Genomic DNA, 27030 nt, shown 5'->3' with positions numbered 1-27030 from the left:
CCTCAGCAAGCCCTCAGCCCTCTCTTGCATTGTTAGGAGTCCTGGAGCCGCGCTCCCCTCCCACACCTTGGGCCCGGAGCACACTGCTGTATTGTTCTAGCATCTGGGAGAGACGCGGCCAGGGTGAGGGGACGGGGTGGGGTGGGGGGGGGGCTGCGGCCTCGGGGTGGGGTTGGGACCGCGAGACGGGGTGGTAAAGAGGGGTGGGGTTGGAGGGTGGGGGTGGAGGGTGGTGGGTAAACAGAAACTGGTGTCCCTCCAATGTCTCTGTTGTCTTTCGGGAACAATGTTCCACCACAAATGTGCAGGTTGGGGAAGGTGTGTGTGTGTGTGTGTGTGTGTGTGTGTGTGTGTGTGTGTGTGTGTGTGTGTGTGTGTGTGTGTGTGTGTGTGTGTGTGTGTGTGTGTGTGTGTGTGTGTGTGTGTGTGTGTGTGTGTGTGTGTGTGTGTGTGTGTGTGTGTGTGTGTGTGTGTGTGTGTGTGTGTGTGTGTGTGTGTGTGTGTGTGTGTGTACAGGTCTCTCTGCGTGTGTGTCAGAGCCAGGGATCTGTTTGTGCCCGCAGGGTATTTATTTAGTTTGTTTTGTTTTGTTTTGGGGAGATATTGTTCCCAGAGTTCTGTCCCCTGTAGGTCTGGTTTATAAGCTCTCATTAGCTGGATGTTTTTCAGTGCGTTTTCATCTGCCATTGTTTGACTGATAGTCTTCCAGGTGAAACAGCGCTTAAAAGGCAGGTTTTAGTCCTCCACAGTTTAAGCTTACCTTTCAGTTACCAAGGCTAACCTATGTGGATACGGTGAGTCTTATGACATATGCCATTTTGCTCACCTTGCAGTGGGTTAGGGTGAGTGCATATATTTTTCCAGTATATACGGTCCCGGCGGGAATCAAACCTGCCACCTAAGCGTCGTTAGCGCAACGCGCGACCCACTGAGGGGGACCGGCAAAGAGGAACAGATTGCTTTGCGTCCGGCTTCGACCCGGGGGACCTTTCGCGTGTGATATAAGGGGTGAACATGACAAAAACCACGACACCGTACAAGGAAACTGACTCACTCATTGTGGCGAAATCGATAGCGGTAGCCTAAACATTTTGGTCGGAGACGGTGTAGGTGTACGATGTGTGTGGGTCTGTAAGACTGTTCGGGGTCCTGCCATTACTGATGACGTCTCACAGTATGGTTGGCTGTGATGACGTAACACATTCTGATTGGCTGCAGAGCCGTAAACAGAAGCCATCTGGGTTACAGGAGCGGGCTAGTTTGCTAACGTCGTTAGGGTTGGGGTTAGGGTTAGGGTTAGGGTTGGTGTTAGGGTTAGGGTGGAGTTCAAATTGGCATTGTTTGCTAACATCAGCAAACTAGCCCGCTCCTGTAACCCAGATGGCTTCCGTTTACGGCTCTGCAGCCAATCATAATGTGTGCCGTCACCCGTCATCACAGCCAACCATACTGTGAGACGTCATCTGTAATGGCAGGACCTCAAACACTCCACACACCTTCGGTACCTACAACGGAATTCACGGTTAGTTCCGTTTCCCAGAATTTCCTGTCTTTTTTTTCCCGCCGCCACGGCCCCCGGCTCCCAGGCGCAGAGGAGGCCTGCGGCCACGTCGGAAGCAGAGGAGGACGGTGTCACCATATTCCCACTTGGCCCCAGCCAGCCCAGTGTCTGCAGCCTCTCCTCCTCCTCCTCCTCCTCCTCCACCTCCTCCTCCTGCAGCATCTGTTCCACAGCGGGCCGCCCGCGTAGCTTTAGCGTAGCGTAGCCGCTAACACGTGGCACATCTGGAGAAAGGATGAGAGAGAGAGAGGGGGAGAGGTAGAGAGAGAGAAGAGGGGGGGGGGAGAGAGAGAGAGAACGAGACACGTTACAACGGAGCCAAGATGGTCTCCTGGACCAGACCTGAGGTGTCCTGGCCCAAACTCTCCCTCCCCCTCCCCAATACGGCTGCTCAGACTCCTGTCACGGTGTGTGTGACTCACGACAGGGCCCCGAAAAAAAGGCTTAGAATTAGTTTCAGAAACGTTTGTCCGAAGCGGCATTCATCAACGTGCAATCCGTTTGTTTTCAGTCGAGCAGCAGCAGCTAGTTTTTTGCGCCACATCCACCGTGGCTCGTGGCCTGTGGCATTCTGGGTTAGGAGGAGGAGGAGGAGGAGGAGAAGAAGAAGAGAGAGTGAGGTTTTTTCCAGATAACACACACTCTCATTCTGAGGGTTTGGCTTCTTCTTCTGGGCCCTATCAGTTCCATATCGCCTTTCTGTCAGTTTTTTTTTCTTTTCTTCTCCAGAATGATTAAAAAGTACAATTTGTGCATCTGGAACTCCCCCCCCACATTTTTATTTTTTTTTACTTTCCCTGGAACCAGGAAGTAGATGTGCCTCGTCACGCCTGTCTTTTAGCCCGACACCGGCTCTCTCCCGGCCTGCGTCCTGGGCTGGTTCTGATGGCAGGTGGACCGCGGGCCGTGGTCGGCTCTGTGGTGTGGGTGGTGGAAGTGAGAGCACTCTTGTCTTTCCTGTTCCATCCACAGCCCAGCCCGCAGTCCTTAAGTGGGAGTGTGTGTGTGTGTGTGTGTGCGCGTGTGCGTGTGTGTCTGCGCGTGTGCGTGTGTGTCTGCTGCGTGTGTGTCTGTGTGTGTGTGCGTCTGTGTGTGTGTGTGTGTCTGTGTGTGTCTGTGTCTATGTCTGTGTGTGTGTGTGTGTGTTTGTGCGCGTGTGTGTGTGTGTGTGTGTGTGTGTGTGTAATAGGAGTGTGAGTGCACCAGTGAACACAAAGCAGCATTGAACAATGAGCCTGGAGGAGATGGTTGGGTATTGTGAGGGTAAATGGGGTGACCTGGCTTTGGCTGGGCTCTCTATCTCCCTCTCTCCCCTTCCCTTTTCTCTCTCTCTCTCTCTCTCCCCTTCCCTTTTCTCTCTCTCTCTCTCTCTCTCTCCCTGCCCCCCTCTCTCTCTCTCTCCACTCACTCCGTCTCCTCTCCCCATTTTGCTTTCACCCTTTTTCGCTGCCCTCTCTGTCTCTCTCTCTCTCACTCTCTCTCGCCCTCTTCCTTTTTGCCCTTTTCTCTCTCTCCACCCGGCACCACTCTCCCCCCCCCCCCCCTCCCACCCCCCCCCCCCCCCTCCCTCCCAGACTATCTCTATTTCACTTACCACCCCCATCCCTCAGCCCTGCACTGTGCCTGTGTTTTATGGTAAGGCTTGGCTCTCCGATAATCACCCCCATCTGCCCCGGACCAGAGACAAGGGTTACAGTGAGCCTGTAGGGTTAGTCAGGGGTGGGGGTGGGGGGGGACCTCGAGAGAAATGGATTTAATCTGAATTACTCGAGCTGAAAAACCCAGCTGTGTGCTTGGTGGAGATGGGAGTGGGGTGGGGGTGGGGGGGGGGGTGAATGCAGAGCTGGAGAGCCATGTGAATTACTCTGGATTAGGACATCTGCTGTGCCGTTCAGAAAACCAAGGCAGAGATGTGTGTGTGTGTGTGTGTGTGTGTGTGTGTGTGTGTGTGCCTGCCTATGTGTGTGTCTGTGTATGTGTTTGTACTCCTGTTCTGGTCCATACTGTACCAGCCTGGCCTACTGCCCTGGGGAGGGAGGGAGGGAGGGAGGGCCGTGGATGGAAAGCAGGGAGATGACTCCTCTCCCAGCCTCTCCCCCTGACAGCCAGCAGGGCGCGGTGGTCTGGGGGGATATCGCCCTCCTTCACGCTGCTTCAGGCCTTCAGGAATGACCACCGGACCAGCCAAAAGACCAGCCAAAAGACCAGCCAAAAGACCAGCCAAAAGACCAGCCAAAAGGGCAGACAGACAGCCATGGGTTGGTGCAGACTGTAGACAGACAGACAGCCATGGGTTGGTGCAGACTGTAGACAGACAGACAGACATGGGTTGGTGCAGACTGTAGACAGACAGACAGACATGGGCTGGTGCAGACTGTAGACAGACAGACAGACATGGGTTGGTGCAGACTGTAGACAGACAGACATGGGTTGGTGCAGACAGACAGACAGACAGACATGGGTTGGTGCAGACTGTAGACAGACAGACATGGGCTGGTGCAGACTGTAGACAGACAGACAGACATGGGCTGGTGCAGACTGTAGACAGACAGACAGACATGGGTTGGTGCAGACTGTAGACAGACAGACATGGGCTGGTGCAGACTGTAGACAGACAGACAGACATGGGTTGGTGCAGACTGTAGACAGACAGACATGGGCTGGTGCAGACAGACAGACAGACAGACATGGGTTGGTGCAGACAGACAGACAGACAGCCATGGGCTGGTGCAGACTGTAGACAGACAGACAGCCATGGGTTGGTGCAGACTGTAGACAGACAGACAGCCATGGGCTGGTGCAGACTGTAGACAGACAGACAGACATGGGCTGGTGCAGACTGTAGACAGACAGCCATGGGCTGGTGCAGACTGTAGACAGACAGACAGACATGGGTTGGTGCAGACAGACAGACAGCCATGGGTTGGTGCAGACAGACAGACAGCCATGGGTTGGTGCAGACTGTAGACAGACAGACAGCCATGGGTTGGTGCAGACTGTAGACAGACAGACAGCCATGGGTTGGTGCAGACTGTAGACAGACAGACAGCCATGGGTTGATGCAGACTGTAGACAGACAGACAGCCATGGGTTGGTGCAGACTGTAGACAGCCATGGGTTGGTGCAGACTGTAGACAGACAGACAGCCATGGGTTGGTGCAGACTGTAGACAGACAGACATGGGTTGGTGCAGACAGACAGACAGCCATGGGTTGGTGCAGACTGTAGACAGACAGACAGCCATGGGTTGGTGCAGACAGACAGACAGCCATGGGTTGGTGCAGACTGTAGACAGACAGACAGCCATGGGTTGGTGCAGACTGTAGACAGACAGACATGGGTTGGTGCAGACAGACAGACAGCCATGGGTTGGTGCAGACTGTAGACAGACAGACAGCCATGGGTTGGTGCAGACTGTAGACAGACAGACATGGGTTGGTGCAGACAGACAGACAGCCATGGGTTGGTGCAGACTGTAGACAGACAGACAGACATGGGTTGGTGCAGACTGTAGACAGACAGACAGACATGGGCTGGTGCAGACTGTAGACAGACAGACAGACAGACATGGGTTGGTGCAGACTGTAGACAGACAGACAGACATGGGCTGGTGCAGACAGACAGACAGACAGACAGACATGGGCTGGTGCAGGCAGACAGACAGACAGACAGACAGACATGGGCTGGTGCAGACTGTAGACAGACAGCCATGGGCTGGTGCAGACTGTAGACAGACAGACATGGGTTGGTGAATCATTTTGTCCTCCTCCATCCAACCAAAAGTTAGTGTCTGGTGTCAGTAGTACCAGAGTGCCAGTACCAGTGTGTTACAGTAGAGTGTGTTACAGCAGAGTGTGTTACAGCAGAGTGTGTTACAGCAGAGTGTGTTACAGCAGAGTGTGTTACAGCAGAGTGTGTTACAGCAGAGCGTGTTACAGCAGAGTGTGTTACAGCAGAGAGTGTTACAGCAGAGAGTGTTACAGCAGAGAGTGTTACAGCAGAGAGTGTTACAGCAGAGTGTGTTACAGCAGAGTGTGTTACAGCAGAGTGTGACAGCAGGGTGTTACAGCAGAGTGTGTTACAGCAGAGTGTGTTACAGTGTGTTACAGCAGAGCGTGTTACAGCAGAGAGTGTTACAGCAGAGTGTGTTACAGCAGAGAGTGTTACAGCAGAGAGTGTTACAGCAGAGTGTGTTACAGCAGAGTGTGTTACAGCAGAGAGTGTTACAGCAGAGTGTGTTACAGCAGAGTGTGTTACAGCAGAGCGTGTTACAGCAGAGTGTGTCACAGTAGAGTGTGTTACAGTGTGTTACAGCAGAGTGTGTTACAGTAGAGTGTTACAGCAGAGTGTGTTACAGCAGAGAGTGTTACAGCAGAGTGTGTCACAGTAGAGTGTGTTACAGCAGAGAGTGTTACAGCAGAGTGTGTTACAGCAGAGTGTGTTACAGCAGAGCGTGTTACAGCAGAGTGTTACAGCAGAGTGTTACAGCAGAGTGTGTTACAGCAGAGTGTGTTACAGCAGAGTGTGTTACAGCAGAGCGTGTTACAGCAGAGTGTGTTACAGCAGAGCGTGTTACAGCAGAGAGTGTTACAGCAGAGTGTGTTACAGCAGAGTGTGTTACAGCAGAGTGTGTTACAGCAGAGAGTGTTACAGCAGAGTCTGTTACAGCAGAGAGTGTTACAGCAGAGTGTGTTACAGCAGAGTGTGTTACAGCAGAGTGTGTTACAGCAGAGTGTGTTACAGCAGAGAGTGTTACAGTAGAGAGTGTTACAGCAGAGTGTGTTACAGCAGAGTGTGTTACAGCAGAGTGTGTTACAGCAGAGTGTTACAGCAGAGTGTGTTACAGTGTGTTACAGCAGAGTGTGTTACAGTGTGTTACAGCAGAGTGTGTTACAGTGTGTTACAGCAGAGTGTGTTACAGCAGAGTATGTTACAGCAGAGTGTGTTACAGCAGAGCGTGTTACAGCAGAGTGTGTTACAGTGTGTTACAGCAGAGAGTGTTACAGCAGAGAGTGTTACAGCAGAGAGTGTTACAGCAGAGAGTGTTACAGCAGAGTGTGTTACAGCAGAGTGTGTTACAGCAGAGAGTGTTACAGCAGAGCGTGTTACAGCAGAGTGTGTTACAGCAGAGTGTTACAGCAGAGTGTGTTACAGCAGAGTGTGTTACAGCAGAGTGTGTTACAGCAGAGCGTGTTACAGCAGAGTGTGTTACAGCAGAGTGTGTTACAGCAGAGAGTGTTACAGCAGAGTGTGTTACAGCAGAGTGTGTTACAGCAGAGCGTGTTACAGCAGAGTGTGTTACAGCAGAGCGTGTTACAGCAGAGTGTGTTACAATCGAGTGTGTTACAGCAGAGCGTGTTACAGTAGAGAGTGTTACAGCAGAGCGTGTTACAGCAGAGTGTGTTACAGCAGAGTGTGTTACAGCAGAGCGTGTTACAGTAGAGTGTGTTACAGCAGAGCGTGTTACAGCAGACAAGCGCTGTGAATGGCGTATCCTTCTTCTGAGGAGAAGCGGTCAGGTTATTTATTTGGCAAATTATTTTTTTTACAAAAAGTTGTGTCATCACTTTCAATAGCGACTTCAACCACACACAGTGGTGGTGTATTGACGGTATTGGTATCGACACCGTTGCTATTTTCAAATACCGCGGTTTACGGTGTTACCGTAACATCGCCCAACCCTACATGACACGTCTTTTTTGTGTTATTAGTATAAATTAGTATTTTGGTATAAATGTTATTTATTTGACAAATGACATTGTTTACAAAAGTTCTGTCATCACTTTGATAGCGTCTTCACCCACACAGACACCGGTGCTGGACAAACACTTACAGTGTTTATTATAAATAAATTAGGACAGATTTATGACGGTATTGACAAATATTGACAAAAAACGTGGTTTACTGTATAACCGCCCAACCCTACTCCCGCCCCTTCATCACCCATCGTTGATGACGCGGATGGTTCTGGTTACACTGGTATGAACGCGGGCTGGTTCGCCAGACAGCACCAACGTTCTGAGGTTTCAGAAGGGGAAGGGTTCCTTGGTGGTGTGAAGCCCGGTGTGTGGACTGTGGAGTCTGTGTTTGTTAGGGGTTCCCAGCACCCACACCCTCCCCCGTTAAAGAGCCAGTCGAACCAGTTTCACCCCAGGTGCTAAGTGACCGAGCCCACTCATGTCCCTTTGTGTGTGTGTGTGTGTGTGTGTGCGCGTGTGCGCGTGTGCGTGTGTGTGTGCGTGTGTGCGCGTGTGCGTGTGTGTTTCTTTTCCCCTTCTTCACTCCTACCATGCGTGTGTACGGTGTGATCTGTGGGGGTGTGTGTATTGTCTGTTCATGAACCCCTCCCTGTGTGTGTGTGTGTGTGTATGTGTGTGTGTGTGTGTGTGTTGACATTGACATACCGTTTAATGTGTGTATTGTCTGTTTCACGAACCCCCCCCCCCCTCTCCTGGGTGTGTGTGTGTGTGTGTGTGTGTGTGTGTGTGTTGACATACCGCTACCGTGTGTGTATTGTCTGTTCGCTGTTCACCAACCTGTGTGTGTGCGCGTCCCCGTCCCCCCCACCAGGAGCCGGAGCGTCCGGAGGTGCAGGAGGAGCCAGAGGAGGAGTACCACCCCGGGGGCAGCAAGCCCAACGAGAGCTCCTACTGCTACCAGCTGCTGCAGGAACTCAACAAGCAGCGGCAGAGCGGCATCCTGTGTGACGTGAACGTGGTGGTGGGCGGCCAGTCCTTCCGGGCGCACAAGAACATCCTGGTGGCGGGCAGCCGCTACTTCAAGACCCTGTACTGCCTGACCAGGAGCGAGGAGCGCTGCGGTGGGGGGCAGAGGGGGTCCGGCGGGGAGAGGGAGACCACCACGGTCACCATGACCCACCTGGACGTGGCGGCGGTGCAGGGCTTCAGCGTGATCCTGGACTTCCTGTACTCGGGCAACCTGCACCTGACCAGCCAGAACGCCATCGAGGTAGGCAAACGTTCCCTGTTTTTTTTTTCTGGGACTTTTTTTAGACTTTTTTTATTCATATTCGTGTTCGTCCTCCTTTTGCGGGCATTTTTTTTGGCCACCGACGTAACAATACATCAACAAACAACCACAATCACATAACCCCAAAACACCCCAAAACATACATAAGGCCTACTACAACATACCATTTTTATATTTTGACATACTAGCTATATAATAATAATATTATTAATAATAATGTATAGCGCTTTTCCTGCAAACGTTGCAGCTCAAAGTGCTTTAATCATTATATAATCATTATTTAATTATTTAGTCATTTAAAGGCAATATTAAAAAGATGGGTTTTTAGTCTTGACTTGAACATATGTGCTGAGGTTGCATCCCTAATGTAAACTGGCAGTGCATTCCACAATCTGGGTGAATAAAATGATATATTATATGAATATGATATGTTAAATATAAATATGATATGAATATATTTTCGGTGTATATTTTCACATATATGTTTTTACATACTGTATTATTTTCTGTGTTTTCCGTGGGGTTGTTTTGGTGCTGGTATCCACGGTGACGTGTTGTTGTGGTTGGCGGTTTCCATGGTGACGGGTTGTTGTGGTTGGCGGTTCCCATGGTGACGGGGTTGTTGTGGTTGGTGGTGTGTCGTCAGGTGATGTCGGTGGCCAGCTACCTGCAGATGACGGAGGTGGTCCAGTCCTGCCGGGCCTTCATCAAGGACGCCCTCAACATCAGCATCAAGCAGGAAGCGCCCGACTCGGTGGTGGTGGACTACAACCAGCGCCGCACGGTGGCCAAGGAGGGACGCCGACGCTCCTCCGGCGCCGGCCGGTCCGACCGCAAACCCAGCAACTTCTGGGCCACCAGCATCCTGTCCAAGCTGTCCATCAAGGCCAGCTGCGTTCAGGGCGGGAAGGAGGACGGGGGGGCGGGGTCCGGCGGGGTGAAGGAAGAGCCCAACGACGTGGAGGTGTCGGCGGTGGGCGAGGGCTGCGCTCTGGGCAGCTCCGGATCCGGCTGGGGCTGCGAGAACTCGTCCGAGTCGGCAGAGAACGAGGGCGGTGGAACGGCGGCGGGGGCGGTGGCGGCGTCATCGAGGGGGGGGCCCGGGCCGGTGTTCGTCTGGAACGAGCCAGCGCCCGGGACGGCGGCCGGCGGAGGAGGCGTGGTGGGAGGGGGAGGGGGAGGGGGAGGAGGAGGGGGGGGCGTGGCCGCGGCCGTGACGGGCGTCAAGAGGGAGGCGGGCCGCTCGGAGCCCGGGAGCGGGAGGCGGAAAAAGCAGATCACCCGGCGGTTCGTCTACAACATCCCCCCGGAGCCAGAGGAAGGGTTCGACGAGGGCATGTTCCTCCAGCCCTCCGCCTCCTACCCCCGCGACGACTTCTCCTTCCTCTCCGAGAACGCAGGTACGTACGCCCCCCCGTCTCTCTCACACACACACACACACACACACACACACACACACACACATCTGGTGTCTCTCACCTGCCTCTCACACACACACACACATCTGGTGTCTCTCACCTGCCTCTCACACACACACATCTGGTGTCTCTCACCTGCCTCTCACACACACATTTGTGGTCCCCTACGCAAAATGCAAAAAAAATAACAAGAACCTGTTTACAATGCAAACAAGGATGGAACCAATGAGAAGACAGTTCCTGTTGTGAAACCGTACGCTGTCAGTACCCAGCCCTCTCAGACATGGACCGGAGCGCCACGGAAGATTCTCTCAAAACGTTTGACTTCCTGGAGTTGAAAGACGAGACGGTGGCGGCGGTTGTGTAATAATAGCGTGCTAGCAGGGCCCGGCGTTTACTGGAGTCACGTGACGGTCGCCCGTCGTAAAGATACCCACGAGGTGAGAGGGTTGACATCATCCCTCCTCCTGTCTCCTTAACCTCCCCGACGCCACCATACCGCGGCTGATTACGGCTCTTTACACCTCAGACCTCAGGGCAGAGTTCACCACGTAGCACAGTCACGGAGGGTGGCTGCAGGGTAGTGTAGTTCTTAGACTGTCACAGTCACAGAGGGTAGCTGCTGGGTAATGTAGTTCTTAGACTGTCACAGTCACAGAGGGTGGCTGCAGGGTAGTGTAGTTCTTAGACTGTCACAGTCATAGAGGGTAGCTGCAGGGTAATGTAGTTCTTAGACTGTCACAGTCATAGAGGGTAGCTGCAGGGTAATGTAGTTCTTAGACTGTCACAGTCATAGAGGGTAGCTGCAGGGTAATGTAGTTCTTAGACTGTCACAGTCATAGAGGGTAGCTGCAGGGTAGTGTAGTTCTTAGACTGTCACAGTCATAGAGGGTAGCTGCTGGGTAGTGTAGTTCTTAGACTGTCACAGTCATAGAGGGTAGCTGCTGGGTAATGTAGTTCTTAGACTGTCACAGTCATAGAGGGTAGCTGCAGGGTAATGTAGTTCTTAGACTGTCACAGTCACGGAGGGTAGCTGCAGGGTAATGTAGTTCTTAGACTGTCACAGTCATAGAGGGTAGCTGCAGGGTAATGTAGTTCTTAGACTGTCACAGTCATAGAGGGTAGCTGCAGGGTAATGTAGTTCTTAGACTGTCACAGTCACGGAGGGTAGCTGCAGGGTAATGTAGTTCTTAGACTGTCACAGTCACGGAGGGTAGCTGCAGGGTAATGTAGTTCTTAGACTGTCACAGTCATAGAGGGTAGCTGCAGGGTAATGTAGTTCTTAGACTGTCACAGTCATAGAGGGTAGCTGCAGGGTAGTGTAGTTCTTAGACTGTCACAGTCACGGAGGGTAGCTGCAGGGTAATGTAGTCCTTAGACAGACAGCAAGGTGCAGCCTACACAAGCCTCCAGTCATGTTCAGAGTTCACGGTCTTCCTGCGTCACTCCACAGAGATAAGAGGAGCATCCATTTGTGTCCGCAGGCGGTGGGAAAGAAAGGACCGGGACAGGTTGACATTTAGATTTACATTTTTGGGCATTTAGCAGACGCCTTTATCCAAAGCGACTTGCAACAAGTACATTTGTGTAAGTAAGTGAATCATCTGTCTATCAGTCGTCATAAGAAAAAAATAATCTCTGCCAAAACCAGGGGCCATTGGCAGTCACAATGCTAGAAGAAGGAAGTTACTTTTTAAAAATAATTTAGGAGGGACAGTTGAGGTGTAGCCTGAAGAGATGGGTCTTCAGTCTACAGCAGAAGATGGGTAGAGACTCTGCAGTCCTGACAGCAGATAGGTAGAGACTCTGCAGTCCTGACAGCAGATAGGTAGAGACTCTGCAGTCCTGACAGCAGATAGGTAGAGACTCTGCAGTCCTGACAGCAGATAGGTAGAGACTCTGCAGTCCTGACAGCAGATAGGTAGAGACTCTGCAGTCCTGACAGCAGATAGGTAGAGACTCTGCAGTCCTGACAGCAGATAGGTAGAGACTCTGCAGTCCTGACAGCAGATAGGTAGTGACCCTGCAGTCCTGACAGCAGATAGGTAGAGACTCTGCAGTCCTGACAGCAGATAGGTAGTGACTCTGCAGTCCTGACAGCAGATAGGTAGAGACTCTGCAGTCCTGACAGCAGATAGGTAGTGACTCTGCAGTCCTGACAGCAGATAGGTAGTGACTCTGCAGTCCTGACAGCTGATAGGTAGAGACTCTGCAGTCCTGACAGCAGATAGGTAGAGACTCTGCAGTCCTGACAGCAGATAGGTAGAGACTCTGCAGTCCTGACAGCAGATAGGTAGAGACTCTGCAGTCCTGACAGCAGACAGGTAGTGACTCTGCAGTGCTGACAGCAGATAGGTAGTGACTCTGCAGTCCTGACAGCAGATAGGTAGGGACTCTGCAGTCCTGACAGCAGTAGGAAGCTCGTTCCACCAGCGGGGCGCTAAATCCCCAAAAATTATCGGAGGGCTGTTTTTATTGTTAATTTTTTTGTGTTTAGCGTCCAGGGTCTTACGACAGTTTCTCTGTGCAGACCGGAGCATGTCAGCCCGTCAGTCTGCAAAAAAAAACGGACAGAGTTTACCGCTACGCACAGGCACGGTCTGCCTCGTGAACAATCGCAGATGAAGAAAAAAAAAATACCACTCGTGAGACAATTTAAAATATCTCCCCACTTAATTTGCACTTTTGTTGTCCGGGGCGAACTCTCACAAATTGATATCACGTCATTCACGAAACTGACCGCTGACAAAAAAACACTCTCAGTGCGGCCGCATTCCTAGTGTTCCCCCCGGGGGCCGGCGGGACAACGGCTCCCATTGGGGGTTTGGGAGCCGGTCATCCGTCTTGTACATTCTAAACAGTCTTTGGTCACAGTTGACCCTGGGGTGACGCGGAGGACGATGTCTCAAGAGTTCAGGCTCGGGCCGACCATCATACCAGAGGACCAACCCTCTCTATGACTCCTCACACACAGGACGGGGCAGGACAGGACAGGACAGGACAGGACAGCAGAGGAGAGGAGAGGACAGGAGAGGAGAGGACATGAGAGGACATGAGAGGAGAGAAGAGGACAGGACAGGAGAGGAGAGGAGGGGACAGGACAGGACAGCAGAGGAGAGGAGAGGAGAGGAGAGGACAGGACAGGAGAGGAGAGGACATGAGAGGACATGAGAGGACAGGAGAGAAGAGGACAGGACAGGAGAGGAGAGGAGGGGACAGGAGAGGACAGGAGAGGAGAGGAGAGGAGAGGACAGGAGAGGAGAGGAGAGGACATGAGAGGACATGAGAGGACATGAGAGGACAGGAGAGAAGAGGACAGGAGAGGAGAGGAGGGAACAGGAGAGGAGAGGAGAGGACAGGAGAGGAGAGGAGAGGAGAGGACATGAGAGGACATGAGAGGACATGAGAGGACAGGAGAGAAGAGGACAGGACAGGAGAGGAGAGGAGGGGACAGGAGAGGAGGGGACAGGAGAGGAGAGGAGAGGACAGGAGAGGAGAGGAGAGACAGGAGAGGACAGGACAGGACAGGGCAGGGCAGGGCAGGGCAGGGCAGCCTCCAGGGAAGAGACATGTGGCTGTGCCTGAGGGAGTCAGGCCTGGAGCTACAGGATCTACAGTTATAGCCATAGTCGCTCTATCGATCGACTGCCCTGACTCTTTATCTCTCTCTCTCCATATATCCATCCATCTGTCTATCTATCTTTATCCATCTGTCCATCTGTCTCTCGATCTCTCCTTCCATGGTGGGACATCCATCATTTTTAACTCGCCCACAACACACACTAAGTATCTTGGCCTCAGTCCTTATGACATGAAGACAACCCACTCACCAGCCAGCCCAAACTACTGAAACCCTGCAAAGTGTGTGTGTGTGTGTGTGTGTGTGTGTGTGTGTGTGTGTGTGTGTGTGCGTGCGTGCGCGCGCACGCACGCACGCGCGTCCTTCTCTCTGTGTCTTTCTCAAGTGTGCACGCTTGTATGTGTGTACGTGTGTGCATATGTGTGTGTGTGTGTGTGTACACGTGTGTGCGTGTGTGTGTGTGTGTGTGGTGTGTGTGTGTGTGTGTGTGTGTGTGTGTGTGTGCGTGTATCTCTGTCCAAACCCGCCCAGCCCCACACCACAGGAGCCCTGGGTATTCTGGGTATTCTCCATCTCCAGTCAGCCTGTCAGGCAGCTCTGGGTGCTCCGTGGCCCCATTAAGCCTGGTTCAGTATGAAATCATATCATGTATTAAGTGGTGTGTGTGTGTGGAGGGGCGTGGGGGGGGGTGTTGGGGAGGGGGTTACCACGGCAGCCAGGCCCAGGCTCCTAATGCAGGATAATGAATGAAAGTAACAGCAGCACATTCTTCCCTCAGGCTCCCTAAATGCGCTGAGCTCTCCTGGTCGCTGGGGAGCTGGCTGCTGCAACCGCCTGGAGAGAGGGAGGGAGGGAGGGTGGGGAAGAAGGGAGGGAGGTTGGTGAAGGAGGGAGGGAGGAAGGGTGGGGAAGGAGGGGAAGGAGGGGAAGGAGGGAGGGTGGGGAAGGAGGGAGGGTGGGGAGGGAAGGAGGGAGGGAGGGAGGGTGGGGAAGGAGAGAGGGAGGGAGAGGGGAGAGAGTGAGGGAGAGGAAGTGGAAGAGGGTGTTTGTGTGTGTCTGCGTGAGTGCGCGTGCGTTCTATCCTTAATACAACCTGACTCATCGTCGTCGTCGTCCCCCCCTTCCTCTCCTCCTGACATACATCTCGTAGTGGCTGCACTCCCATCTCCCCCTGGGTGCCACAGGAGCGCCTGCTAACCCCCCCTGAGTCGGTGTGTGTAAGGAGCAGTAGTATGGGGGGGTTAGTGGGGCCGGAGGGGGGCTTTCCCTCCCTGCCTTTATCTAGCAGCGCAGAGCGACATTCACAGCTATAAATTCTTGGTTCTTATCCAAACAAGACGGTTGGATTGTTTGAAAGGGCGGCCTGGCCCCGTCGCCTCTAGACACACACACACACACACACACACACATAAGGCAAAGCCCCCCCCACCCCCGCCCTTCTCTCTCTGCTCCCTTCCTAATCCCCCCTAATGCACTGGGGCTGTCCACACCATTCCAAATATTGACCCAGCCAGCCTGGCCGTAGGAGCAGCAGAGCAGGTAGTGGGGGGGGGGGACTACATTAGGACTCACACTGGGGGGGGGGGGGGGGGGGGCTACAGGCTGAGGGGGGGGGGGGGCTACAGGCTGAGGGGGGGGGGGGGCTACAGGCTGAGGGGGGGGGGGTGTCTCTGTAGGTGTGTATTGGCGCTTTTCCACTACAGGGCCGACCCGGTCGGCCCTGGTCTTTAGCCTTTCTCCACTGCCAAAAGTACCCGTGCCATTTCTGGTACCCGTGCCGGTTTTAGTTCTTGTTCGGAATGGGTAGCGAAAGGTACCAATGGTACTTTGTGATAACCATCGTATTATCTTAGTTTAATGTGATTTCAATGCATCATAGAATTTTTATTTACAACAAGCATAACAAAAAAATCGCTATTATGGCGATGTGCTGTGCCTATGCTGTTCCTCAGTCCAGCGCGCTTCATCATCTCCCTTCTAAAACCCCTTTCCATCCCTTATGTCATTTTATCAATGAACATTGTATTACTGTTATTTCAACATTTAAGCCTCTTTCACACTTATAGTTCCCTGTAACTTCAATGGAATCCCAAGCTGTGCCGTCCAGCCATTTTCGCCGTTCACTCATGACTCAAATGCCGGTAGATTCGCGTCTTGCTCTCTTTAACACATGTCGGCGTTTCCCTGGTTGCGAGATCTAAACTACTAGAACTGAAAGCGGCAGGTAACAGGCACGTAACATCCATATGCTGTATATATAAATTAATATATTTGACTACCAGCAAGACACCGGAGCACTCGTATCTATAACAAACGAGGAGATTGTATGAGCCCCGCGTCAGTCAGCCTTTCCGTAGAAATACATCGCTCCATTATATATCTAACGTTACATGTTTTAAGGTTGATCTGTGCATGATAGTGCTGCATTATGTTGATCTATTTATATCGATCTATTCTTGCCAATTCCTTATTACCAGTGGAAAGGGGGAAGGCTAAAACACTTTGAATGGAATAGATAGGACTTTCCGTTCAATGGAGGAAGCATGATACTCGCGAGTTCATCTCGCTTTTCCCCCCGTTGATGTATTAAACAATCTAAGCAATCTAATCAGAGCAGTTGTTATTATGTAATATTATTGATGGATGTGCCATTTTTGATGGAGAGCAGTGAGCGGATGCCTGGATGTGAGCATGTATTTGACTAATGCCGATAGATTCGCGTCTTGCTCCGAAACCGGAGCTGTCGGCGCTGACAGGATTTTACAGCGTTCCTTCAAACTATCGTAATTCATGAACTATATGCCCAATCTACAAACAGTTTCTGAAAGCAGAGAAGTTGCACTTTTTGAACAGTTGAACTTTGTTAGGCTTATTACGGTAGTTCACCAACAAAAAAAAGCACAGTGCTCAACGTGTCAGGAGAAATAAAAATAGAATCGGGGCTTTAACACATGTCGGCATTTTCCTGGTTGCGAGATCTAAACTTACTAGTCTACTAGAACTGAAAGCGGCAAGTAACAGGCACTTAACGTTACATGTTGTAAGGCTGATCTGTGCACGATAGTGCTGCATTTTGACACAATTCTTAACGCATTTCCCCCCGCTGATCTGTATAGCGGGGGGAATTTTATGCCACGTAACTCCTCCTACAGTCCCGGGTCGTTCCTGTATATTGGAAAACGTCTCGTACCCGGAACTGTTCAAATGCGAGCCGAGCCGAGCCGGTCAATGGAAAAGCGGCATATATGGAACTTTTCAAATGCGTGCCGAGGCGAGCCGTGCCAGTCAATGGAAAAGTGTGTGTGTGTCTCTCTGTATGTGTGTGTCTCGGTAGATGTGTGTGCGTGTGTCTCTGTAGGTGTGTGCGTGTGTCTCTGTAGGTGTGTGTGTGTGTGTCTCGGTAGATGTGTGTGTGTGTGCGTGTGTGTGTCTCGGTAGATGTGTGTGTGTGTGTGTGTGTCTGTAGGTGTGTGTCTGTAGGTGTGTGTATGTGTGTGTGTGTGTCTCTGTAGGTGTGTGTGTGTGTGTGTCTCTGTAGATGTGTGTGTGTGTCTGTAGGTAGGTGTGTGTGTGTGTCTGTAGGGGGGTGTGTGTGTGTGTCTCTGTAGGTGTGTGTGTGTGTGTGTGTGTGTGTGTGTGTGTGTGTGTGTGTCAGCCCAGCAGGGTTAGATAGAGGGTGTGAATACAGTGGTCTGGTCGGGTGACGCGCTCTCCATACAGTAGCTAGGGACTCCGTCAACACCAGGTGTGTGTGTGTGTGTGTGTGTTTTTCACAGGGAGTGTCTTGTTAGCGGGGACTGAGGGGGGGGCGGGTGGGGGGGAGGGGCTTGTCTTTGTGTACATAAGGGTGTGCCCCTCCCCCCTCTCTCCTACAACCCTTACCTCTTTCTTATCATGTCTTTGTGTGTGTCCCCCGCCCCCCTCCCCCCCCACCACTCCCAGAGCTGGCCAACCAGATCCAGTACAGTCTCCTACAAGACTCCCAGCAAGGGGAGTCTTGGGAAAATGGTAAGCAACCCTTGTTGTTGAGCATGAACTATTTATCTGTCAATATGAAAAATGAAATATACACACGCCTGGAGAGAAGTCCACGACCCAAAAGCTCACAATAAACAACATTGTTTTGGCCCAGATTTGAGTGTGCGGACGCTGCTGCTTTTTTGCACTCTTGACACCCGTCAGCTTGACACCCTTCAAATTGGCAGATTTGAGTGTGAGAATGCTGCTTTTTTTGCACTCCCATCTGACACCCTCCAGCTGCAGCCCCTCAGTGTGATCAGGGATGAGCTCTGGGAGTTTCACTATGTTGAATCAGGGTATCCGCGGTGTCTCGAAAAGTATTAAAAGTTGATCAATCAATTTGGGGAAAATCGAGACCCTTAATAAGTATTAAAATGTCTTATCATGAGGTCTTGAATTTTGGAGGTATTTTTTCTGAATTAGACTGTCCAACGAGTTTGAGTCCTAAAAACGTTTAGTAAAAGTTTGTGAATGTATTAGTTTTATAAAAAAAAACTAAGATGAATCGGAACATTCTGTTTTATGATAGAGGTCTTAGTCTATTGCAAACTAAAACTGTTAAGTTAAAGGTGTCACTGATGTAAACGGTTACAGCTCCAAGAGGTGGTGAGGACTAGAAAAATATCGACACAGTCTTAGAAAGGTATTGAAATTAACCTCAAGATTCCTGTATATACCCTGTGAAAAGACAAAGTGTCATGTATAAAATGCCTCTGGTATATATACACACGGGTGGTCTGTGTTCCCCACCCAGGCTTTTGTAGTCGTCACGTTTTTTCAGCGGCCCCCAAAATGGAGTCCCAGCGCCCCTGAGCGGGCGGTTAGAATCCCCTCCACCAGATGGCGCTGCTGTCTCCTCCACCGGGGCCTCCTCTCAAATGTGTACTAGTCACCTGTTTCTCCTCAACACCCCCGCCCCCTGCCCCCGCCCCCCCCCCCAGCCTTGTCAACCTGCTTGACAACCTTCCTGTGTTGTGGGAGGCTGCAGCTCAAACAAAGGCTGGGCCCTGTCCTCCTGTTAGACTAGAGCCAAGCAGAGGTCTAGAACCCGTGCCAAGTCAGTGTGCTGGTACTAGTCAGTAGCACGGCCCTCCCCTTCCCTCCCCTTTCCCTGGGGGGAGGGGGTTTGGGGGGGTCGACTCAGTCGGAACTAATGGGAAAGCAACCTCTTAAATCTGTTTCGAGGGTTCGAACTAACGTCCTTTCTGTTTCTCTCTCTCTCTCTCTCTCTCTCTCTCTCTCTCTCTCTCTCTCTCTCTATTTCTTTCCTCTTGCTTTCTCCTCTCTCGTCTTTTTCTCTCTCCACCTCTCATATCTATCCTCCCACCTCCCCTGATCTCTCTGTCTTGTTTTCTCCTCTTCACCTCTCCTTCTCTCTGACTCTCTCTCCCTCCCTCTCTCTCTCCCCCCCCTCCCCTCCAGGTGAGAGCTCTGACGTGGCCCTGAACAAGCTCAAGTGTCCCCACTGTAACTACATCGCCAAGCACCGCCGCACGCTGAAGCGGCACCTGATCATCCACTCCGGGGTGCGCTCCTTCAGCTGCGACATCTGCGGCAAGCTGTTCACCCGCCGCGAGCACGTCAAGAGACATTCCCTGGTGAGAGGCGCGCCCGGAACCACGCACGCACGCACACTCACACACGCATGCACGCACGCACGCACCTTTCCCTAAACACCTTTTTATCAAGAGACGCTCCCTGATAGAGAGAGGCAGTCCTGAACCCCCCCCCCCCCGCGCGCGCACACACACACACACACACACACACACCCACCCCACCCCAAACCCTCTTTACCACATCAAGAGATTCCCCTGGTGAGAGAGACATTCCTGAACCCCACTCACACTTACACTAACACACACTCACACACACTCATGCCAAAGCAGCCTTTACCATAGAGCAGGCAGTCAACAGAGGATCCATAATGAGAGACAGCCTCCATCTCCCCCAGGGTCTCCTCCTATTACACCACCCAGACTCCTCCTATTACACCACCTATTACACCACCTATTACACCACCCAGACACCTCCTATTACACCACCCAGACACCTCCTATTACACCACCCAGACTCTCCTCCTATTACACCACCCAGACACCTCCTATTACATCACCCAGACACCTCCTATTACACCACCCAGACTCTCCTATTACATCACCCAGACTCCTCCTATTACACCACCCAGACACCTCCTATTACACCACCCAGACTCCTCCTATTACACCACCCAGACTCCTCCTATTACACCACCCAGACACCTCCTATTACATCACCCAGACACCTCCTATTACACCACCCAGACTCTCCTATTACATCACCCAGACTCCTCCTATTACACCACCCAGACACCTCCTATTACACCACCCAGACTCCTCCTATTACATCACCCAGACTCCTCCTATTACACCACCCAGACACCTCCTATTACACCACCCAGACTCTCCTCCTATTACACCACCCAGACTCCTCCTATTACACCACCCAGACACCTCCTATTACATCACCCAGACTCTCCTATTACACCACCCAGACACCTCCTATTACACCACCCAGACTCCTCCTATTACACCACCCAGACTCTCCTCCTATTACACCACCCAGACTCTCCTATTACACCACCCAGACTCCTCCTATTACACCACCCAGACACCTCCTATTACACCACCCAGACTCCTCCTATTACACCACCCAGACTCCTCCTATTACACCCTAGAGGAGCTGCTACACTGTCTCCCCACGCCCTGGAATGTTCTACCATCTCCCTTAACATTCCACCGCCCTCCCCTCCCCTACCTCCCCCACCACCCTCACCTGGGTCCAGGCCAAGGCTTCCGCTTCATAATTTTACATCACCAACTATTAATATAATATTAATTATATATATTATATCTGATTATTCTTATTCTTATTATTGTCATGCTGTACATACCATACCACACCACATACCATTGAGACGTACTAAATAAATGGACCAATAATGAAATGATCAAATCAAGTGATACATGTGGAAGGGAGGGGGTGGGGGGAGAAAGGGGGAGGGAGGGAGGGGGAGGGTCCTAGCCAGGGAACTAGCTCAGATGTAAACGAATGAAGATGTATTTTTTAATAATAATATCTAATTCTTTTTATATATTTCATTTGTAAATGATCATTTGTAAATGATTTTTATTAAAATCCAAAACTAGCCGGTAAACAATCTCCAAAATGCTGTCGTCCATGTGTGTTTTCCAAAGAGAGACCCTTTGGTAGAGAGGGAGCTTCGGTTGGGGGGGGGGTGTGTGTGTGTGTGTGTGTGTGGGGGGGGGGTACAGACAGGAAGGATGGCCGCGGTCCAGGACCGTTCACACAGCGCGGTCCGGTCAGCGCGGTCTGGTCTCTGTAGCCGCTCGCTACAACACCAGCGGGCCGCTCTGGTAGACAGCGGACAGCGCTGTTTACAAACTCAAAAGCACTTTGTATCGAAATGTATCCAGAGTGGCTTACTTTAGGAGTAGCGGAGTTTCCTTCTAGAACATTCTCTCTGTTAACCTTCACACCCACGCCCGCCAGCCCCTCTCACACACCACCCTCTCACACACACCACCCTCTCACACACACCACCCTCCCACACACACCACCCTCTCACACACACCACCCTCTCACACACACCACCCTCCCACACACACCACCCTCCCACACACACCACCCTCCCACACACACCACCCTCCCACACACCACCCTGTCAACACACCACCCTCCCACACACACCACCCTCCCACACACCACCCTCTCCCTCCCACACATTTACATTTTTGCCATTTAGCAGACGCCTTATTGCAAAGCGACTTACAATCGATACATTTGACTAAGCAAGTGAATAATCAATTCACCAGTTGTAGCAGGAAGAGTAATCTAGCTCAGGCCAGGGGCCATTGGCAGTCGTCGTGATAGAAGAAAATGTTTTATAATAATAATTATAGACACTGGAGAAACAGTACAAGGGGGGCAGTAGAAGTCTTAGGAGACACAGTATAGGGGAAAAGCAGGTGTCTCAGGAGACGCAGTGCTGGGGGTTAGTAGATGTCTCAGGAAGAGCAGTTAAGGTGTAACCTGAAGAGATGGAGGTCTTCAGTCTCCGGTGGAAGATGGGTAGTGACTCTGCAGTTCTGACAGCCGTAGGCAGCTCATTCCACCAGGGGCCAGTGTAGTGAAGAGACGTGACCGGGCAGCGTGACTGCCGTGTTGGCGTAGAGGTGGTGGGACCAGTCGGCCAGCAGAGGTGGAGGAGCGGAGTGAACGGGCTGAAGTTTGGGGGGTGACCATTTCCTGCAGGTAGGCAGGGGCTGTCCCTTTTGCTGCCTGGTAGGCAAGCAACAGGGTCTTGAATCTGACCCGACACATTTTTTACTTGCTCCGGACAAGCGTTACTGTCGTACCGTGCCTTCTGATGTTGTAAAGGAAGAATCTGCAGGAGTGTGCTGTCGCTGCGATGTTCTCCGCACAGGATAGGCGGTTGTCCAGGATCACTCCAAGGTTCTTTGCTGTCTGGGAGGGGGTTACAGTTGAGTTCTCCACTGTGATGGAGAAGTCTTGGAGAGGTCAGGCTTTCCCAGAGATGAAGAGTAGCTCAGTCTTGTTACGGTTGAGCTTGAGACAGTGGGCTGACATCCATGTAGAGATGTCAGCGAGACATGCAGAGACACGTGTTACCACATGTAGGTCAGAGGGGGGGAAGGACAGGAAGAGTTGAGTGTCATCTGCGTAGCTGTGGTAGGAGAACCCATGTGAGGAGATTACCGAGCCAAGAGACTTGGTATAGAGGGAGAACAGTAGGGGCCCTAGGACAGTGCCCTGGGGTACCCCAGTGGTGAGGGTTCGTGGAGAAGACAACGATTCTCTCCAAGTCACCTGGTAGGAACAATCCACCAGGTAGGAAGCAAACCAGGAGTGTGCAGTGCCAGAGATGCCCAGTTCTGAGAGGATGGAGAGAAGGATCTGGTGGTTGACTGTGTGGAAGGCAGCAGACAGGTCCAGCAGAATGAGAACAGAGGAGAGGGAGGAAGCTTGAGTAGGGTGGAGGGCCTCCGTGACAGCAAGGAGCGCAGTCTCAGTGGAGTACCCAGCCTTGAAGCCCGATTGGTGGGAGTCCAGATGTTCCATCTTCCGGAGATATTCAGTGAGTTGTTTAGATGCAGCACGTTCAAGGGTTTTGGAAGGGAAGGAGAGAAGGGAAAAAAGGTCTAAAAGAAGGTCTGTAGTTAGACAGAGGACGGGTCAAGGGTTGGTTTCTTGAGGAGAGGCTTGGTTCTGGCTATCTTGAAGGCACCTGGGACAGATCCTGTGGATAAGGAGTTGGTGGACGGTGGTAAGGTAAAGAAGGATGTCGGAGGAGATGGATTGGGGAAGGGGATGGGATCAAGAGGGCAGGTGGTTGCCTGCTTAGATGTGATCAGTGTGAGAATCTCATCAGGGAAGAGGGGGAAAAAAGATGTTAGGCCAGAGACCGGTAGTAGAGCAGAAGGTTTGGATAGGGGTGTTAGCAGTGATGGTAGGAGGAGCGGGAAAGGTGCTGCTAATGTCATCAACCTTCTTTTCGAAGTAGGTGACAAAGTCATCGGCAGACAGGGAGGAAAGAGGAGGGGGAGCAGGTGGGTTGAGGAGTGTGGAGAATGTGGAGAACAGTTCTCTAGGATTAGAGGCAGAAGAATGTATTTTGGAATGATAGTAGCAGAGTGCCATCATCAGGGAAGGAGCTGAGAAGGGCATCAAACTCATCTAGGAAGTGACCGAGCTGACCTGGAGGGCGATCGATAAGAGGAGAGGACGGGGGAGGAGACAGAGACAGCATGGAATTCCAAGGAGGATATTGACAGGTGTGACAGGGGAAGGACAGTATGTGACCACTTAGGCGAGATGAGGAGTCCTGTGCCTTCTCCTCGACCAGTGGGTCTAGGGCAGGGGTCGGCAACCCGCGGCTCTTTTGCCCATCTTCAGTGGCTCCCTGTGGCTTTGACCACAAATGGAAATTAACAACGATTATTTATTTTTTACGTTGCCGCGGTCTCTCTCCTTGAACTACAACTCCCTGCTTACGCTGTAATGTTGTACGAGGGCCAATAGGATTCGGATATGTTGGCACATGACTAGTATTATACATTTTGACTGGACCCAACATGAGACTGGATGTGACAGGTTTTCTTCAAGAGTAGACCTATATCCACAGGGATTGCCGAAGTACTGCGGCAGGCAAAGCAAGAAACTATCCACATTGTCTACAACTTTGTGGCTAGATTTATATACAGACATCGGCGACGCACATCGATGAACGGGAGCTTCCCGATGAGCGCTATTTGCCTACTTTTAAATGCAAAAAGCGGCTTGTCTTTAGCTCAAACCGTTTCCGAATTATGAACTTCTAAAGAAGGTATGATATTTGGGAGCGCCGGCGTTCCTGTGGGTCTAAGAGGGTTTAACTTAAAATAGTGAAAAGAGGACGAGGGAGGCTAGTTTTCATTTGGTACTGTAGTCCACAGTCTGTAGATATGTCTATTTTTTGGCTGACGATCTCTTGGTTTGCTCACTTCCTCCGGATGAAATTACAAACTTATCCATATTTTTTCTCATATATAGCCAGATAAAAGTATCAACCCACCTGTTAAAAGGCACCAGAATACACGAAATTGCATCTACTCTGTTAAAACATTTTTGGGGGGAACCCCCCAGACCCCCTTTACGCTATCCTAGTGTTTCACTTTTGTAAAGCCCAATACGTTTGCATTCGGTTGTATGCATATGTGCTAAGGCTTATGTATTTGTAGCCTACTTAGTAATTTTCATAGTAGGCTAATATAGCTTATATAGACACTTACAGCATGTGTTGCCTTCATTATAAGGCTTATATAAGGCTTTACATTTTTTGTGGCTCCAGACAGATTCGTTTTTTTGTTTTTTGTTCCAATATGGCTCTTTCAACATTTAAGGTTGCCGACCCCTGGTCTAGGGGAATGAGAAAAGGAGTAGGCATCAGAGAGGGCTGCTGGTGTAGCTGTGTTTTCAGGTGAGATCCAGGTCTCAGTGAGAGCGAAGTTGAGGGACATGAACGAAGCATAAGCTGAGATAGCCTCAGCTTTCCGGACCACTGACTGGCACTTCCAAAGATCTCCCACGGCAATGAAATCATGGTCAGTTGAAGAAGGTGGATAGATGAGATTGGAAGGGTTGCAAGGGGGGATGTAGTGTCCGTGTGTCCTCCTGAGTGTCAGAAGAACAGGAATAGGAAGAAAGCACATTGTGATAGTCAGTAGAGGGGTACAGGGTTAATAGACAAACAGAAGTTGGAATTGCTAAGTGTGCTCAAAGTAGACAAATATGACAAGAGAACAATCAAAATGGAAGAGAAGATACTTAGTATTCTTAGTGCCCTGGCCTTCCTCGATGGACTCCCACAGATAGACTCCCTTGTCCTGTTGTCAGGAGTCTTGACTCCCACAGATAGACTCCCTTGTCTTGTTGACCATATTAATGGAGGTTCAGTAATAGCTGAAGACTAGCAGGCTTGTAGCCCCTCCCCACTAACGAGCACTAAACTACCGGCAGGTGTACTCATTAGTCACATGTATGAGCCAAGTGCCCCCTGGTCTCGACTAAGTAGCTGTAGAGATAAGTCTCCTCCCACTTGCAAACTAACTACTACTACTTAGGCCTCAGAAACTAGTGGTTTCACTAGGAAGTACTTAGTAGGCTAACAGCTTTTAAAAAAAACAAGACAGCTATCACACTATCAGTAACCCAAGCTTAAACTAGATACTCTTTACAAACTCAGCAGTGAACTCACCTCTCTCCAGTCTAAGTCCACACACCACCCTCTCCCCCTCTCTCTCCGTCTCTCTCCGTCTCTCTCTGTCTCTCTGTCTCCCTCTGTCTCTCTCTCTCTGTCTCTCTCTCCCTCTCTCTCCCCCATGTTTTAACCTTTCTCTCTCTCCTCCTCCAGGTGCATAAGAAGGATAAGAAGTACAAGTGCATGGTGTGCAAGAAGATCTTCATGCTGGCTGCCAGCGTGGGGATCAGGCACGGCTCGCGGCGCTATGGCGTGTGTGTGGACTGTGCTGACTCCCACCAGGCCACCCAGGAGGGCCTGGAGGGGCTGGAGGCCATGGAGGGGCTGGAGGAGGGCCTGGAGGAGGGCCTGGAGTTTTCCCGCGATGACGACTACGAGGAGGCGGGAGACGGAGAGGGGGAGGGAGACGAGGACCTGGCGGAGGAAGGGGAGGAGCCTAACGACAACGACCAATCCAACGGGGAGGGCGAGGCGGGGGCCGCCGAGGACTAGCTCAGACCACGAACCAACCAACAAAAACGAAACGAAAAAAATATGTTATTTGTAAAACGATTTTAAAGAAAAAAATATACAAAACTAGCTGGTAAACAATCAACAAATCTCCAAAGTGCTATCAAACCTCGCGGTTTACACAATGTGTGTTTTACAAAGAGAGATGCTTTGGTAGAGAGGGACTCCAAGATGTACAGATATTATTCTATTATATACGTGTCAGACTCTGAGCCTAGAGCTTAATAGAGAGAAAGAGAGAAAGATTAAATATTGAAATCAGGTTCTTGGTTATGTATTTTTATTTCGTTTTTAGGGGGGGGGGGGGGCGTGGGGTGGGTTGTGTACAGCGTTTTAAGTTACGATAGGCCAATCATCTTAAAAGAAATGTTAATTATTTAATTTATGAAGAGAAAGTTATTACGGTCTTATTAAATGATCTAATTTTTTTTTTGCTGTTTTGTTCGTGTCTGCTATCAGAAGTTCAGTTTCAGTTATGGCTGTGCTTTCTGTCAAATCTGAAAGTATATTATTGCTAGGTGCGTGTTTTTAGAAGAAGTGCGTAAAAGAATGAGCGTTATTTGCCGACAAGAAGATTTTAACTGCTCTGTAGATGGATATGTTTAGAAGCCCTAAACATAATGATTATAATTTTATTTCCTTTTCTTCTCCCTGTACAAATCTTGGAACCAAAAAATCTGTTTTGTGACTCTAATCGATCACAGCCATATTTATGATTAAGTTAAGTGGGGCTGTGCTATTGTGCCAAGCAGAACGCACACCAAGATTTTGCAGGAAACAACTAACTACTGAAAAATGCTGAGAGAAAGAGAGAGAGATAAATATAAAATCTAGAAGTGAGAAAGAAAAGAAATCCTGAAAAAAATGAATAAAAAAAATAAATAAGTAAAAAAGCGAAAGTATAAGGGGAAATGTTATTGCTAGCTTTATACGAATCACAGCACCACGGTAACACTTTATAAAGCATTTTGACCTTTCACTTAAAGCTTGAATTTTGCCAAATGACGGAAACGTTTTGGTGCTGTAATGCTTAATGTCGCGAAATACTGGACCTACGGCTGTATATGATGTTTTATAATCATACGAAGCTTCAACTGACTCAGTTATATGTTAATCAGCTCTATTATAGTACACT

The 27030-nt window shown here is 50.7% G+C and overlaps 1 protein-coding gene across 1 annotated transcript in view; it reads left to right on the top strand.

Moving 5' to 3' along the window:
• The window catches only part of zbtb10 (zinc finger and BTB domain containing 10), a gene marked incomplete at both ends in the record, with an annotated part of 30244 nt that extends 4367 nt beyond the window's left edge, over positions 1-25877 (top strand). Inside the window, 5 exons of the mRNA XM_080527634.1 lie at positions 8132-8530; positions 9198-9951; positions 17492-17557; positions 18992-19167; positions 25539-25877. Coding sequence (XP_080383760.1) covers positions 8132-8530; positions 9198-9951; positions 17492-17557; positions 18992-19167; positions 25539-25877 — 1734 coding nt within the window. The remainder of the gene's footprint in view (positions 1-8131; positions 8531-9197; positions 9952-17491; positions 17558-18991; positions 19168-25538) is intronic.
• Positions 25878-27030: the final 1153 nt, after the last annotated feature.

Source organism: Nansenia antarctica (genome assembly GCF_963989245.1).
Source record: "Nansenia antarctica genome assembly, chromosome: 3".
In the NCBI taxonomy this organism is placed as follows: Eukaryota; Metazoa; Chordata; class Actinopteri; order Argentiniformes; family Microstomatidae; genus Nansenia; species Nansenia antarctica.
This window is presented reverse-complemented; position numbering and strand designations above follow the sequence as displayed.